Raw genomic sequence first — 16,570 nt, forward strand, 5'->3', positions numbered from 1 at the left:
ATAGATAAAGTACCTCAGAGTGAGGCAGTGAGCATAGTGTTCCTTACTCCAATCTGAAAAGACATTCTCTCTTTCTGGAGGAGGAAAGCAGAGCTTAGAGAGGTTTGTGGGTTCTGAAAGCATAAGAAGCACATACGGTATTTTACCCCGCTTCCCAGCCAGATGCCTGGGAGATGGCAAGACTAGACAGCTAGTACTGCACACAGCCTTAGAAAAGATTTCTGTATCCCAAGCTCAGCACCCAAGCAGCAGAAGCCTAGTGGACTTGAAGGGGTGGGAAAAATAGATGCTGACTAGTGACCTATGGAGACCAATGACCAAAGATTAAACGCCTTTCCTTTCACCTAGCATGCATGCACTTTGGCATTGTAAGATAAAGATGGGGTAGAGAAGAAAGATACTCCAGAGAAACTGAGATTATGTTTTACTTTGTGTGCATTTTACCCTCCCATCAACTCACTGAAGTCGTTAGAATCTAAGTTAAAAATTAAGCCAAGTTACATAAAATTAAATTATATTTCTTGCACATTTGATTTAGTGCTTTCTCTCAAAGAATTTATAACTATTGGCCAGGAAATTACATCATATTTTCTGGCCTTTATTTCATTTAATAAACTATCAAGTTGGAGATTCCACAGCCTAAATGTCATATAATGTCATATCAAGATCATTAAAGAAATAATCCTGGGAATAGCCAATAAACTAATTGTGGAAACTACACAGATAACAATAACAAGAGCATTCATTACATCTGCTGGGAGATTTTCATGCACTTTTACCTATTCTTACTTAGTTACATCTGCAATATGAAGAGATGTACCCAAGATAGCTGTGGTGTCACAAAAATGTGAGAAAAAAAAAGTGATTATACTGAAAGCAAGCTTCCTAGAAGGCTATATGGCTTTGTTATTCTCAATCCAAATGGTGGGATTTCTGAGAGTGATTAATTTTAAAATTATACCTTTTCTTCCTTCTCCATACCTAAATAAGTTGTAAAGAGGGAACTAAGCAACTCTGTAATAACTTTGTAAAAACTGCCTCAACATTATTGGGATAAACGGAAATAGAGCCCATTTGAAGTCTTCCTCTTCTCCATGAAGGCAATCCTGAGTGCCCCTCTTCTGAATGCAGGAGCCACATTTGACTGATTTATTTCCTTTCTTTCTTCCTTTCTTCCTTCCTTCCTTCCTTCCTTCCTTTCTCTCTCTCTCTTTCTTTCTTTCTTTTCTTTCTTTCTTTCTTTTTCTTTCTTTCTTTCTTTCCTTTCTCCCTTCCTTCCTTCCTTCCTTCTCCTCCTTCTATTTTCCTCTTCTTCTTCTTTTTTCCTTCTCCTCCTCCTTCTTCTTCTCTTCCTCCTCCTTCTCTCCTTTCTCCCTCTTTCTTTCTTTTTCTTTCTCCCTTTCTTTCTGTCTTCCTTCCTTCCTTCCTTCCTTCCTTCCTTCCTTCCTTCCTTCCTTCTTTCTCTCTCTCTCTCTCCTTCCTTCCTTCCTTGCTTCCTTCCTTCCTTCCTTCCTTCTCTCTCTTTCTTTCTTTCTTTTCTTTCTTTCTTTCTTTTCTTTCTTTCTTCCAGATGGAGGTCTCACTTTGTTGCTCAGGCTCAACTTGAACTCCTGGGCTCAAGTGATCTTCCTGCCTCGGCTTCCCAAAGTGCTGAGATTATAGGTGGCCAAGGCTTGAGTTGTCTTTATGTAGGTGGTTTGCTACACTTAAGATGCTGTTAGCTCCTTGAGAGAAAGGGATATACTTTTTGTCTCATTGTAACTCTTGTTCTTAGCCAACTGCCCTGACATAGTAAGTTGTACATAGTTCTGTGTCAAACAAGTTAGCTTTGAAAACCACTAGCATTCCTTTAACTTTGGATCAAATAATATATGAAGAGTTAACTTTATTTGTTCTTTTTTTTTCTTTTAAGAAGAGTTAACTTTAGATACCAATGGCTGTACGTATTAGAAGATAAGCATAAGAAGGCTACCTAGATTCAGTTTAGGGATTCCTTTGAGAAAATCTCTGGTGCTCATAAATTGTCAAGGAGCATGAATCTAATTAATCTTCCCACAGATAACAGTTGTAAACTTGAAAAAATAAGAAAATAAACTCTTTAAATATGCTGGAAAATGGCTAAAACAGGCAGAAACTAGAGGATTTTTTCTTAAAAGAAGGAAAATTTCATTGGGTAAGATTCACATTTATACAGCTTTTTGCATGAGGGCATGCTCTAATTTCTTCAATGCAAGAAAGAGAACTCAAGTATAAATCTACAGTTGTATTTTCTTAACATACCACAAGGACAAGTTTGGGGCTGAGTTTTAACCCGAGTGGCTGAAAATCAAGGGAGGAAGTCCTAGAAAGGAAAGTCATGGTAGACGAGGAGGAGATTCATCCCAAAGTCTGTGTATAAGTGCCCCTTCAATCCTTGTCTGACTCATTAACTTTGCATAAATGGGAGAAGGCTCCAAGCCCCTCAGTAGGAAGTAGCCATTGGAAGGCTGAGCAACCTGAACAGATACATCAGTTGCTGCCCACTGCAGTGGAGGAAGAATTTGGAGTTTGAGTCATGCAAAGTTACAGGGGTTAGGGAAACTCGGGCATTCCATTAAAATCCCAGAAGGACCATGACTTAACAGTAAAGACTACATTCCAGCACTAAGAGATTTGCCTTGAACTAAGGGCAAGATCACAAAATCCTCCACAAATTCCAGATGATCATGCAGTAATTTAACTGCTCTAACAAAAATTAACACAATTCAGAGGAGAATGAGAATATGCATAATCACTACAATGTAATACAATGTCTAATATATAATAAAAAATTATGAGACCTGTGAAGGAACAGAAAACTGTTATCGATAGATAATAGTAAAAGCAATAACTAGAAAGAGAAACAAACCCCAAGGTGACTAAAATGTTAGAACTAACAGACAAACACTTTAAATCTCTATTGTATACTTGTTAAAGAATTTAATGGAAAAAAGATAAACATACAAATAATCTCAGAAGACAAATGGGAATTATATAAAAGAACTCAGTGAAAATTCTATCAGTATTATATCAAAAATAAAAAATTCGCTGGATAATTTTAAAAGCTGACTGGAGATGGTAAAAGAGACAGAGAGAAAAATGTTCAGAAAAATGAATAGCGCTTTAGTGACCAATGGGAAAAAAACTACCCAGTCTAAGATATGTGCAGTTAGAGTCTTTGATGGACAGGAGAAACACAGAAAATATTTGAGCAAATAATGGCCTAATATTTTTCAGATTTGGTTATTTAAAAATCACCTTAAAGATAGAAGAAATGTGGTGAGCACAAACAGAATAAATAAAAAGAATATCAACATGAGCATACCATAATCAAACTGTTATAAAAACAAAAATAAAGAGAACATATTGAAAACAACTAGAGAAAAAAGGACTTTACATACAGGAGAACAATAATATGAAAGTATGAAAGATGGATGATTTATTATCAGACACTGGAGACAAGAAACAGTGTATCTGGAGCAAAATATTTGCAAAATATGTATCTGATAAAAGACATATCCAAAATATATAAAGAACACTAAGAACTCAAGATTAAATAGCAACTCAATTTTTAAAATGGGTTAACAGAGCAGATATTTTATAAGGGAAGATATACAAATGACCAATAAGTAACTTTAAAGGAGGTCAATATTACTAGTCATCATGGAAATATAAATCAATAAATTAATAAAATAGCACCACATGCCCAACAGAATGGCTAAAACTTTAAAAATTGACAACACCAAATGTTAGCAAAGACATGGAGTAAATCGAAACTTACGTACATTGTTTGTGGTTGTGTAAAATGGTACCAGCACATTGAAAGAGGTCTAACACTAAACCTACACCTATACTATAACCCAGCAATTTTATTCTTGTTTACACCAGAGATATGAGAACATACTTTATAAAAGAATATGTGCAAGACTACTTATAGTAGCTTTATTCATAACAGCCAAAACATAGCATCAATCCAAGAGAATAATTAAACAAGCTGTGATATACTAAATTCAGTGAAATGACAGTAATAAAAAAAGAACAAATTGCTGATAAACACAGTAACACTGATGCATCCCAAGAACGTTTTACTGAGTAAAACAAAGCCTTACTCAAAAGAGTATATAACATATGATTCCATTTATATGAAATTCTAGAAGAGGTTAAATTCACCCATGAAGAAAAAAGAAAAAATAGAATAGCGCCTTCTTTTTCCAGAAAAGTGAGAATAGCTTGGAAGGGCCATAAGATAACTTTCTGGAAGGACAACAGTGTTCCATCTCTTCATAGGAAGTTAGTTTTCAGAGGCATATACATTATAAACATGTTCCATCTCTTGATAGGAACTTGGATTACATAGGTGCATAGATCTTTAAGAACTCATTGAATTGTACATCTGAGACCCATGCATTTTACCCTATATATATTTTATGTAAAAGGGAACTATATACAAATATTGAACTGTAGTTAATTACATGCATACTTAGGTGACTGGGGTAAAGTGTACTAGTGCCTGAAAGCAACTTTGAAATGCATCAAAAATACAATGGATTGATAGATTCATAGAGGGATATTGGGACGGATAGATGAAATAAAGCAAATAAAACTGTTAATTGTAATTTAGGTTGTGAGTATGTGAATGTTCACTGCATAATGCTTTTAACTTTTTGATTATTTAAAAGTTTTTATAATCAAATGTTGGAAAACAAAAAGACAATGTATTACAACTTAAAAATGTTAAAATAATAATTTTTAACACTACTATAAACCCAAATTCTATTTCCAGTTAAAATATCCTCAAAGTTTAGGCAAAATAAAGATCATTTTCAGGTAAAAGAAAAACCAGAATTTGTCATCAACAAATCTGCTTTATAAGAAGTGCTAAAGGAAGTTCTTCAGACTGAAGAGAAATGATACTAGAGAAGAACTCAAACTTACAGGAGGAATGAGGAGCACCAGAAATTTCAAGTGTAAAAGTAAATATGAAGACTGTCTTGTTTTTCATCAATTACTTTGAAAGATAACTGTTTAAATCAAAAATTCTAACACTATAGTGTGAGACTTATGAAGTATATAGATGGAAAATATAAACCAATAAAGTGCAAAGGGCAGGGGTACAAATGGAATTATACTATTGTAAAATGCTTGCATAATATTAAGGCTAAGGACAATGTTTTTAAAAATTTAAACATACTTTTATCCCATCCATGGATGAAAATATTCACAAGATAAATTACGAAGTATCTATTAATAAACTAAACTTTAATAAGCATACACCATATCAAAATTTGAAGAAGGCAGTAAAGCAGTGCTTCAGATAAAATTTATAGCTTTAGTAGCCATGCTGTAGAATATATTACATTAGAAAAAATGAAGATTTAAAATGTGATATGAATTTTCATCTTAAGAATATAGAAAAAGAAGAGCAAACTAAACCTGAAATAAGTAGGAGAAAGGAAATAATAAAGATAACAGAAAGTAACTAAATAGAAAGCAGAGAAGCAAGAGAAAATTAACAAATCAAAAGTCAATTCTGTAAAAATATTAACAAAATCAGTGAGCCCCTAGCAGGACATGTCAAGAAAAAAAGAGTGAAAACACAAATTGCCAATATCAAAAATGAAATAGGACTATCACTAAAGATTCTACAGTCATTATAAAGATAATGAGATATTATGCCACTATTTTGACAACTTAGTTGAAATAGTTGTTGAATTTTGTCAAATGCTTTTTCTGCATCTATTAAGATAATCTTAATTTTTTATTACTGAAAAATACAATTTAATAAAAGCATAATAGAAAATAAGAATAATTCTAAAATTATTAAATAAATTGAATTCATTATAAAAATACTATCCCACAAATAAAATTCCATTACTTGGTTATTTTATTTTATTGGTGAATTTTACCAACAAATAAATTTATTATTTATTTTATTGGTGAACTTTACCAACATTTAAGAAAGAAAAAATTTTAATCATACACAAACTTATTCAAAAGATAAAAGAAGAGGAAAAATTTTCAAGATGGTTTTGAGAGCTACATAACTTTATTACTAAAGCCTAATAAAGATATTACAAAAAAGTAAATTAGAAACCTATACTATTTATGAATATAAACACAAAAATCTATAACAAAATATTAGGAATCCAGCAAAATAAGAAAAGGATAATACATCATAACCAAGTAGGGCTCATCTGAGAAATGCAAAGTTGGTTTAGCATTCAAATTTGATGTTATTTACCATATTACACAATAAGGAATAAAAATTATACTTATCTAAATTGTTGCAGGAAAAGCATTTGATACACTGTAACAACTATTCATGATGAAAACCTGCCATCTGACAAAGGGCATCTGTGGAAAACTTACAGTGTCCCACATGAATGAAGTATTGAATACTACCACTAAAACAAGCCAATGAGGCAAAGATGTCCACTCTATTCAACATGGTAATGAAGGTCCTAGCCAGAACAATAAGACAAGAAAAAACAATACATGGTGTAAAAATTGGAAAGGAACCAGTAACACCATCTGTATTAATAGGCAAGAAGAATTTTTGCTAAAAGTCCTAAAAAAGTCTACAAATCAACAATTAAAATTAATGAGTAAATTTAGCAAGGTAGCAGAATACAAAATCAATATATAAAAATCCATTGTATTTTTATATATTAGCAGAAAACATTATGTAGTAAAATTTTTTAAATTTCATTTTAATAGCATCAAAAATATAAAATGCTTAGAAATGAATTTACCAAAGACACACAAGATCTCTAAACTGAAATTTATAAAGCATGGATTAGATAAATTAAAGAAGACTGAAATAAATGGATTGATGTACCATGTTTATGGATTATAGGACTCAATATCTTTAAGATATTAGTTTTCTACAAATTTATGTACAGAATCAACACATTCCTATCAAAATCCCAGCAGGCTTTTTAGAGAAATTGATTATAAAATATACATGAAAATGCAAAAGATCTGGAGTAGGCTAAACTGTCTTGAAATTGGAGAGCAAAGCTGCAACACTCAATTCAAGGTTAACTATGAAGCTAGAGTAATCAACACAGTGATTTTTGACATGATGATAGACAAGTAGAATAAGATAAGAAAACAGAGATACCAGATCAAGAAATAAGGAGTCTTGGCAAACTTGGCAAACAAGACTCTTGCAAAGAGTGCTTAATGAGGAAAGCAAAGTTTTATAGCAAATGTTGCTGGAACAACTGGGCTAATAAATACCAATCAATCAGTCTCAATCTCTTCATCCTGTTGTACACAAAATTAGTTTGCAATTGATTATAGACAAAAATTGAAACCACACAACTTCAAAAAATATTGGAATATATCTTTGTGACTTGGTTTAAGCACATATTTCTTAGAATATGAAAACACAAACCGTAAGTCAAAAAATTGATAAATCACACTATCGGCGTTTAAAGCTTTTGCATTTCAAAATTCACTGCTTGAAAAACAAAAACAAATAAGTAAGTAACAGACTAACAGAAAATATTTATAATATGTATATCTGACAAAGGGCATTAGCCACAAAACATAAAATCCTACAAATAATAAAAAGACAAACAATATAATTTTTAAAACTCATGAAGGAGTTGGACAAACCTTCGTAAAAGAAGATACAAAAATAGCCAGTAGTATACTAAAATGTGCTAAATATCACTAATCATTAGGGAAATGCAAATTAAAATCATAGGGAGATACCATTTTACAACTACCAAAATGGCTATAATTACAAAAGATTAATGCTATCAATGATAGCGAGGATGTGGAGCAAATGAAACACTCATATATTTTCAGGAGGAGTGTACAATGCCACAGCCACTTTGAAAAACTGGCGCTTTCTTACATAGTTATCCATATGACCAAGCAATTATATTCCTAGGCATTTATCAAAGATAAAAAATGTATTCACATAAACTTGTATAAGAATTATCACAACAGTTTTCTTCATACTAGCCCCAACAGAAAAATGGACAATAATTTACAGTATGTTAATACAAGCCTAGTCTTCAAGGTCACCTCGACCTCCTCCTTCGCTAAACTCTCACACAGCAAACAGTCTATCACACAACTCAAACAGTTTAGTGGCAATTTTTCTACTGATTTGTGCATTTCACTCCATGTAAATTTAACTTGAATAAAACAATTCTACACAAATATTGAACTTTAGTTAGAAAGTTTGCTTTCACAGTGGTCTGGGTCTGGGCATCTGAACTTTAACACTAAAGGTGACCTTCATGTGGTATTGCTTGAGAAATACTGCTGTATCCTTACCACCTTTATCTTATGTCAGTTCACTTGTCTCAAATCACTCTCAAATATAATTTCTTACCTACCTTGCAACTAGAGAGACCTTACTACTTAAGCTGCGATCTGCGTGGGGACCAATAGCATCAGCATCACTAGAGGACCGTTGGAAATGCAACATCTCACACACCAACCCTGACCTACTCTGTAGGTTAACAAGATCCTCATCTGAGTCCTATGCACATTAAAGTCTGAGAAGCACTGCCTTACACCTCACAGAGGCATGGTGAAGGTTACATAAAATATCAGATGAAGGCACAGAGCCTGGCACGTAATAGGGTGGTGCAGATGTGACAACCAGGATAAAAAAAATTGTAATGGGAAAGAACCCCTTTTAAAGTTGGTGTTTCTTAAATCATGTTCCATTAAGTATTGGTGTTCCATGAATTTGCAAGGCAAACACTGGAAAAAAACAAGTCAATTTTCCAACTAATAGCTGAGAACAATAGCATTTGTTTATATCTAGCTGTTCTCCATAAAAAGGGATTCGAGGCAGCACTGATAAAGAGGATGGAAAATACTGAAACATAATCTACATCTCCTGAGAGTAGGAGCAGCCTAGCAGCCCAACAAGATTAAACAACCTTGTCGGCCGGGCGCGGTGGCTCACGCTTGTAATCCCAGCACTTTGGGAGGCCGAGGCGGGCGGATCACGAGGTCAGGAGATCGAGACCACGGTGAAACCCCGTCTTTACTAAAAATACAAAAAAATTAGCCGGGCGTGGTGGCGGGCGCCTGTAGTCCCAGCTACTCGGAGAGGCTGAGGCAGGAGAATGGCGTGAACCCGGGAGGCGGAGCTTGCAGTGAGCCGAGATAGCGCCGCTGCACTCCAGCCTGGGTGACAGAGCGAGACTCCGTCTCAAAAAAAAAAAAAAAAAAAAACCTTGTCCTGGCCTCCCTTCTTCACTCTAATCTTGTCCATCTGTCTATGCAGGAGGGCCTTGCAGGCATTGAGTCATCATGGCTGCTCAGCTGTCAGTCAACTGCTTGAGGGTCAGCCGGTGCCTACATGTGGCTTCTAATATTTATTTATTTCTACCGGTTGTTAGTTCTGTACACAATCTTAGCTAAAAGGCAGAGAAGTGATTCTACTAGTCATTATTTCTAACAACGAGTAATATGTAACATATTCAGATCTTTTCCTTAAGAGAGAGAAAAGGGTAGACATTAATAACACCAAGAAAAAAGGATTGTGAACATGTGAAATATGGACTTTTCTATTTTTCAAAGTGTGGCATGTTTCTCTTGTAAGAAAAAGGGAAGAAATCAATATGCTGAAAGTAGTATCCGCACACTACATTTAGATTCACCTAAACAAAGTGCAAACTTTTCCTTGCTCTGATGCAAATTATATTTCATTGGGTTTTGCTCTTTTATGTTCTCCTGGTTATACTAATACTTTAATGTGTGTTGCATTTTAAAATTTATTCTTGGATTCTGTGTATCTCAGACTGGTTAAGCAGCAATGGTTTTGATGTAATGTTATGTCTTTCTCCCCATTAGATAAAGATTCATCAGGACTTGAAAACTCTGTTAGATCCTGGTGGTTACTCCCAGTGTGAAGCCCATGAACAGGCTGAGAGGAGACAGAGAGTTAAACCAAAACCTCCTAATTAAGAACAGTTAATATTACCCAAATTATCGGCCAAGATGTAAGGAATGGGGAACGTCCACCTGGTGTTTGGGTCTCTCAGGCCATTTCTGGATTTCTGTGAAAACAAAGGTAAAGGTGAGTGGGAAGCCTAGTCTTCAAGGTCACCTCGACCTCCTCCTTCGCTAAACTCTCACACAGCAAACAGTCTATCACACAACTCAAACAGTTTAGTGGCAATCTGTCTTCTGATTATGAAAGCAATAGAAATCCTTGGGAGATAATTTGAAAAAATCAGAGAAATTATTAAGAACAAAATAATGGGGGCCTGCAATCCCAGGAAAATTGGATAGACAAGCCATTTAATTATTTTAGACTCTTTTGGGCTATTTGCCTATTTTCCCTCTGTTTTTGTCCTTACCAACTACAGGGGAACTCCTCACTGGAACAGATTATAGATGAGATTTCTCTTATCTCCTTCACAGTGCCCATCCCAGGGCTGGCCACAGAGCAGAGACTCACACCCAATGGTACTGCCTGGCCTGAGGAACTTATTGCATCATTGACAGGTACTCACCCGCAAGAGGATGTCCCCTTGAAAGAGGTCCAAGCCTGCAGCTGGAAGTGGAATTTTTTTTAAAAAAGAATATTTGAGTGAACATTATTAAAAGCCATCTTTCATAATAAAATTAATCTTTGCCATCATAAATCTTTGAATATTAATCTTTATGTGGCAAAACTTTTTGAAACAATGCAAAAATTCCAGTTAAGCAAATGTGAATGGCCGATGAGTATCACATATTGTCATAGCCTTTGTTTTCAATTTGGAACAAGAAATCTTGTCTAAGAATCTCAGAAGTAAGAGATAAGTTAGAAGGGATTCTATTGATCACTGACTATAAAAAAGGGATTCGATGCAGCACTGATAAGGAGGATGAAAACTATTTAGAAAACGGCTGGGCATAGTGGCTCATGCCTGTAATCCCAGCACTTTGGGAGGCCAAGGTGGATGAATCACCTGGGGTCAGGAGTTCAAGATCAGCCTGGCCAACATGGTAAAACCCTGTCTCTAATAAAAGTACAAACATTAGCTGGGCATGGTGGTGTGCACCTGTAGTCCCAGCTACTCGGGAGGCTGAGGCAGGAGAATTGCTTGAACTCAGCATGCAGAGGTTACAGTGAACCAAGATAGTGCCACTGCACTCCAGCCTGGGTGACAGAGCCAGACTCCATCTCACAAGAAAAGAAAGAGGAAGAAAGAAAGAAGGAGGGAAGGAAGGAAGGAAGGAAGGAAGGAAGGAAAAGAAAGAAAGAAAGAGAAAGAAGAAAGAAAGGAAAGAAAGAAAGAAGAAAGAAAGAAGAAAGAAAGAAAGAAAGAAAGAAAGAAAGAAAGAAAGAAAGAAAGAAAGAAAGAAAAGACTATTGAGAGAAATGGAGAAAGAAACAGAGTCCAGAGACATGAAGTGATGTACTATGTAATCCAGTGGCCAAGTGAGCATCAAAACTCCTGCCTTTCCATTCAGGGCTCTTTCTGCCACTGTACCATTCTGCCTCTTGTCCCAAGGTAAATGAGTGTGTTTTGCTCTTTCCCATGAAAAAACGATGATACCCTCTAAAACCAAGCTCAAGGTGCTGCCCACGTCATGAGGAAGACCAGGGGAATATGGATAGATCCACTCTAAACCATATCTTCAAACATCTGTTCTCAGGTGTTTAGCAGAATATACTCTCCCACTGCTGGTATTGCTTAATCCTTGCCTCATCCTGTTTCAGTAAGCAAGATTCTTAAAAGGGAAGATCTTTGTAGGAAAATTTCTCAAGCATTAAAAGAGCATCACTTATCATAACTCTTATGTGACATGAAACATTTTCTATAAAATGCAACGACTTCAGACAGAATCACTGGATTGTACTTCATTCTGAGGACAGCCCTGATTTACAGGCTGAGAAGCCAAGGCAGAGATTAATTACCACAGTCTCATGAGCCAACAGAGGCCCCATTTGGCAAAGCCTGTGGCTCATTCAGGAACCAGCTCCATTTATGCACAGGACACCAAGGAGGTGTTAGGTATTAGCAGGCATCATGATTTCACTTGTCAATGACTAACTAGGGCTATCCCTGTATCATTCCCTTCCTCATGCACACATTTCCTAGATTGCTTAACCTCTTTATCCCTGACCTATTCCTATGGCAGCAGTACAATTAACCACAAACAGTAATGACATCACTGTCCCACTGTCAGTAGGACCCAGATTTGAATAATCTTTTAAACAGAGGGACTTTGTTCTGTTCCATCTATTCTTACATTGAGGTTTGTCCTTAGCAAAAATCTGTATTTCCTGACACCTGGCCTGGATTATAACGGGATCGAGGGAGCTCTTCCAGAGTGAAGTGAACAAGCCCACTTTGGCCCCAGTGGTCAGTCAGAATGGATAGGGTCATGGAGGGGCAGGGAGAATCTCCCAAAGAAGTGCACATCCAGGAAAGCAAGCCTCAATCTATTCATTACCCAATTTGTTAATGTAGTGCACACTTATTAAATGCCTAATGTGTCTTAAGCATTTTTCTAGATGCTGGGATATAGCAGAGAATAAAACAAGTCCTTAAGGAGATGACACTCTTGACTGGGGGAAGAGGGAGACATACAAATAAACAAATAACTGTAAAGTATGACAAATGGTGAAAAGTATAATAAAAAAGAAACAAATGAAAGGTAAAGTGGGAAAGAGTGCTGAGGTGAGATAGGTTTGCTATTTTGTTAAAGAGTGGTCAGGGAGGGCCTCCCACAGGAGGTGGCATTTTAGCAGAAATATGATAGAGCGAGGGAATGAAGGAAGAGTAGTGGAGGTAGAGGAAACACCAGATAGAAAGGTCCTGTGGCAGGAAAGCCTTGATGTCTTGGGGCAGTGGTCCTAAACTTGAGCATCAGAGTCCCCTGGAAGGCTTGGTCAACACCCGCTGATGAGCCCCCACCCTTGGATTTCTGGTTCATTAAGTCTGGGGTGAGGCCTGAGACTTAATGTTCATTCCTAACAAATTTCCTGATGATGCCGATGCTGCTGGCTTGGGGACAACACATCGAAAATCACTTCCTTAGAGGAGTAGCTGTGCAGTCAGGGTGGCTGGAAAGCTCAAGTAGGAAGGGGAAGAGTAGTCACAGATGACGTTGGAGAGGCAGCTGGGGCAGATCGACTCACACTCTAATGTGCATAGAAACCACCTGGGTCTATGTGAAGATGCTAATTCTGTAGGTCTGGGGTGGATCCTCAAATGCTGCATTTCTAAGAGAAAGCTCTTGTGTGACACAGATCACTTTGGCCTGTGGACCACACTTTGGGAATCAAGGCTCTAGGGCCTTTACTTTGTGTTGAAGTTGGAGAAGAGAAATGACATGATCTAAAGGATATTAAAAGGAGAGCTCTATGTTGTGCAGAATAGTCTGTAGGGAGCAAAGGCAGAAAGGGAAGTACAGTTATGAGGCCCCTCAAAGGACCAGGCCAGACATGAGGTGGCTGACCAAGGTGGGGGCAGTAAAAGTGCTGAAAAGTCTCAACTGTGGTATGATTTGAAAGTAGATCTAGGCTGGGCGTGGTGGCTCATGCCTGTAATCTCAGCACTTTGGGAGGCTAAGGTGGGCAGATCACGAGGTCTTGAGTTCAAGACCAGCCTAGCCAACATAGAGAAACCCCATCTCTACTAAAAATAGAAAAACTAGCCTGGCGTGGTGGTGGGCACTTGTAATCCCAGCTACTCAGGAGGCTGAGGCAGGAGACTCGCTTGAACCCGGGAGGCGGAGGTTGCAGTGAGCCGAGATGACACCACTGCACTCGAGCCTGGGTGACATAGCAAGACTCCATCTCAGGAAAAAAGAAAATAAAAGAGAAAAAAGAAAAGTAGATCAAGTAGATCGAATAACATTTGCTGACAGATTGTGTGTCAGGTATGAGAGAAAGGCAAGAGTTGGGGCAACTCTGACATTCTGAGCCAAAAATCTAGAAGGAGGGAGTCACATTTACTGAAATGAAAAGGACTGAGAGGAGCCGGTCTTGGGGTGGAGGACAAGAAACGTTAACTCAGCCTTGTGAGGCAAAAAGAAGATGGTGAAAAGGTGGCAATTTTCTCTATATGATTTTCCCAATTTATGGTGTTAGAATCTGGCCATATGGCTAACCCAATCAATCCTGGTGGTTTGGTTGAAATGGCCTAAAAAGAAGATTTACGTGGTAATGAGATTTCTCCACTGGGGTCAAGGATCAGAGGTGGTGGTGGGCCTAAAGAGTACAAAAGGGCAAAGAGGTAAAGAATTAATTTTTATTAGATAAGTAATGATGAGATTAGAAAAACTCTAATTCTAATCCCAGCTCTGTTGTAAAATACAGCAGATTCTCTGAACTGTTTACACAATGGCTAACTCTAAAGAGAGGTATTTTAGTGCCTGGCTCTGAAGTCTTGGGACCCATTTATGCATTCACCCATTTACCTTCCTAAACTATTTTTGCTCTGCCTATGCAGCCATTCTCCAGCTATTCCAATTAAATATCAACTAACTGGCTTCTCTGTGAGTGAGACAAAGCCAGAAAAATTGACCCTTAGTTATTGGTATGTTAGTTTTGTAGCCTTCAGATAGCACTGAGCTATTCCGGTATGGGCTGCAAGATCTGGAAGTGAGCCCCATCACTGTTACCTATGATCTTGAGCAAGTCACTCTAATCATGAGAAGCCACCTGTCCCTTCCCAAAAAAATGAAAACATCACTTACTCCACGACAAGACTGAACAAATAAATATGCAATTGGATATAAAAGCTTTTGTAAACTGAAGATACTTATGATCATGAATAGCTCTGCTTCCACAAATCCTGACCTAAGACACCGGGAATGCAGAGGCTTCTCTCTCATTTCAGAAGCGGGACAAGAGAGAGAAAACAGAGATGATGACTTAGCTTCTCTCTCCTCTCAGTAATGGATGAGACTGATGAATTTCTTCAAGAAATATATTTGTAAACGAGATGTCTAAGTGGAGATTGCTTTACACTCACCTCTAAGTCTCAACCAAAGAGTTGTTAGTGAATACGATGGGCCAGTGGAGGGGTTGGGTTTTGTTTCCCCACTAAATATAACCAGAGGCTTATTCTTTTTTTTTTTTTTTTTTTTTTTTTTTTTGAGACGGAGTCTTGCTCTTTCACCCAGGCTGGAGTGCAGTGGCACGATCTCGGCTCACTGCAGGCTCTGCCCCCCGGAGTTCACGCCGTTCTCCTGCCTCAGCCTCCATCGTAGCTGGGACTACAGGCGCCCGCCACCTCGCCCGGCTAATTTTTTGTATTTTTGGTGGAGACGGGGTTTCACCGTGTTAGCCAGGATGGTCTCGATCTCCTGACCTCGTGATCCGCCTGCCTCGGCCTCCCAAAGTGCTGGGATTACAGGCGTGAGCCACCGCACCCGGCCTATTCTTATATTTTTCTTTAACAATCAGAATAATTATCTATTTGCTTTCCTTTTCTTCCAAATACAAATTGGAAAAATAAAATTTTTATAAAGAGAAACTTGTTATGTATTTCTAGATCCATTGAGGACTTCCTAGCTCTCCTAGAAAGTCTGATCTAACTATCTTCTCTTTCCACATTTTTATCTTTCAGAAAATGCAATTTCTCACAAAGCACCAACAAATATTTCTCCCCCAAAGAATCACAATACAGTATTATGAAGGAAAGTGTTCTTCAGTAATCCCACCACTGGGTTTTAAATAATTTCAAGACTTTAAAAACACAAAAATTGAACTCACCTAAATTGATTTCTGAAATATCCTTCTGTTCACCAAAATCTGCGTCATGTAGTGTTAAAAGTGAGAAGAAAAATTATTATTAGTCTTGCCGAATGAAAAAAGTTCAAAAACACTCTCTGTGCATTTGAACTAATTCTTACCATTTTCTTTAGGAAGATACTTAATCTGAAAAAAATAAATATACAGAAAATGGATAATGTATACTAGAATTAGTATTTCTAAATAGCCAAAAAGCAGGACTCTACTTACCGGTACAGCTGCTATGTGGGCAAAAAACAAGGTAAAAAAGAGAATGCAAGTGGATCTAGTCCAAGCCATTGCTGCAAGTGAGCTGATTTTAGCAGACACCTTGTCATAAACACCTTGTCATAAACATAAAGTTTAGACTTTACCCTGACGGTCGTATTAGAAACTTTGACCCTTCCATATGTACCGTAGTGCTAATAAAGGTAGTCAAAGATAACACCATTGACTCTTTCGAGGACAAATACTAAGTTTACCTTAAATGCTTAAGCTCCAAAGACTGGGGAAAAGTTTGAAAAATTAATACCGAAATGAACATATAAGAACAAATAACATTCCTATAGGGCAGCCATAGCCATTCATATCATAAAACAGGATAGAAGATCCCCTTAACAATAAAAATAAAAATAATTCATAAAATTATTATTTAATTCTAATAAAATATAAATTCAAATTTTATGGAAATGTTATAAAGCAATTATTGAAGGACATAAAAATACCTGACTCTATAAATGTACATATATATGAAATATTAATAGATTATTTTAATATTAATCTATAAATTCATTGTCATTCTTGTAAAAAATCTAACAGGGTTTTCAGTGGAAC

At 36.8% G+C, this 16,570-nt stretch overlaps 1 protein-coding gene across 1 annotated transcript in view; it reads right to left on the minus strand.

Moving 5' to 3' along the window:
* MEP1A (meprin A subunit alpha) overlaps window positions 1-16,036 on the minus strand; it is a 46,068-nt gene extending 30,032 nt beyond the window's left edge. The window contains exons 1-5 of the mRNA XM_003254204.4: window positions 15,968-16,036; window positions 15,859-15,883; window positions 15,719-15,769; window positions 10,515-10,555; window positions 9,980-10,055 (exon numbers count right to left, since the gene is read on the minus strand). Of these exons, the coding sequence (XP_003254252.1) occupies window positions 9,980-10,055; window positions 10,515-10,555; window positions 15,719-15,769; window positions 15,859-15,883; window positions 15,968-16,036 (262 nt within the window). The remainder of the gene's footprint in view (window positions 1-9,979; window positions 10,056-10,514; window positions 10,556-15,718; window positions 15,770-15,858; window positions 15,884-15,967) is intronic.
* Between the last annotated feature and the right edge of the window lie 534 nt (window positions 16,037-16,570).

The sequence above is a fragment of the Nomascus leucogenys genome, chromosome 22a, assembly GCF_006542625.1.
Source record: "Nomascus leucogenys isolate Asia chromosome 22a, Asia_NLE_v1, whole genome shotgun sequence".
NCBI lineage: Eukaryota > Metazoa > Chordata > Mammalia > Primates > Hylobatidae > Nomascus > Nomascus leucogenys.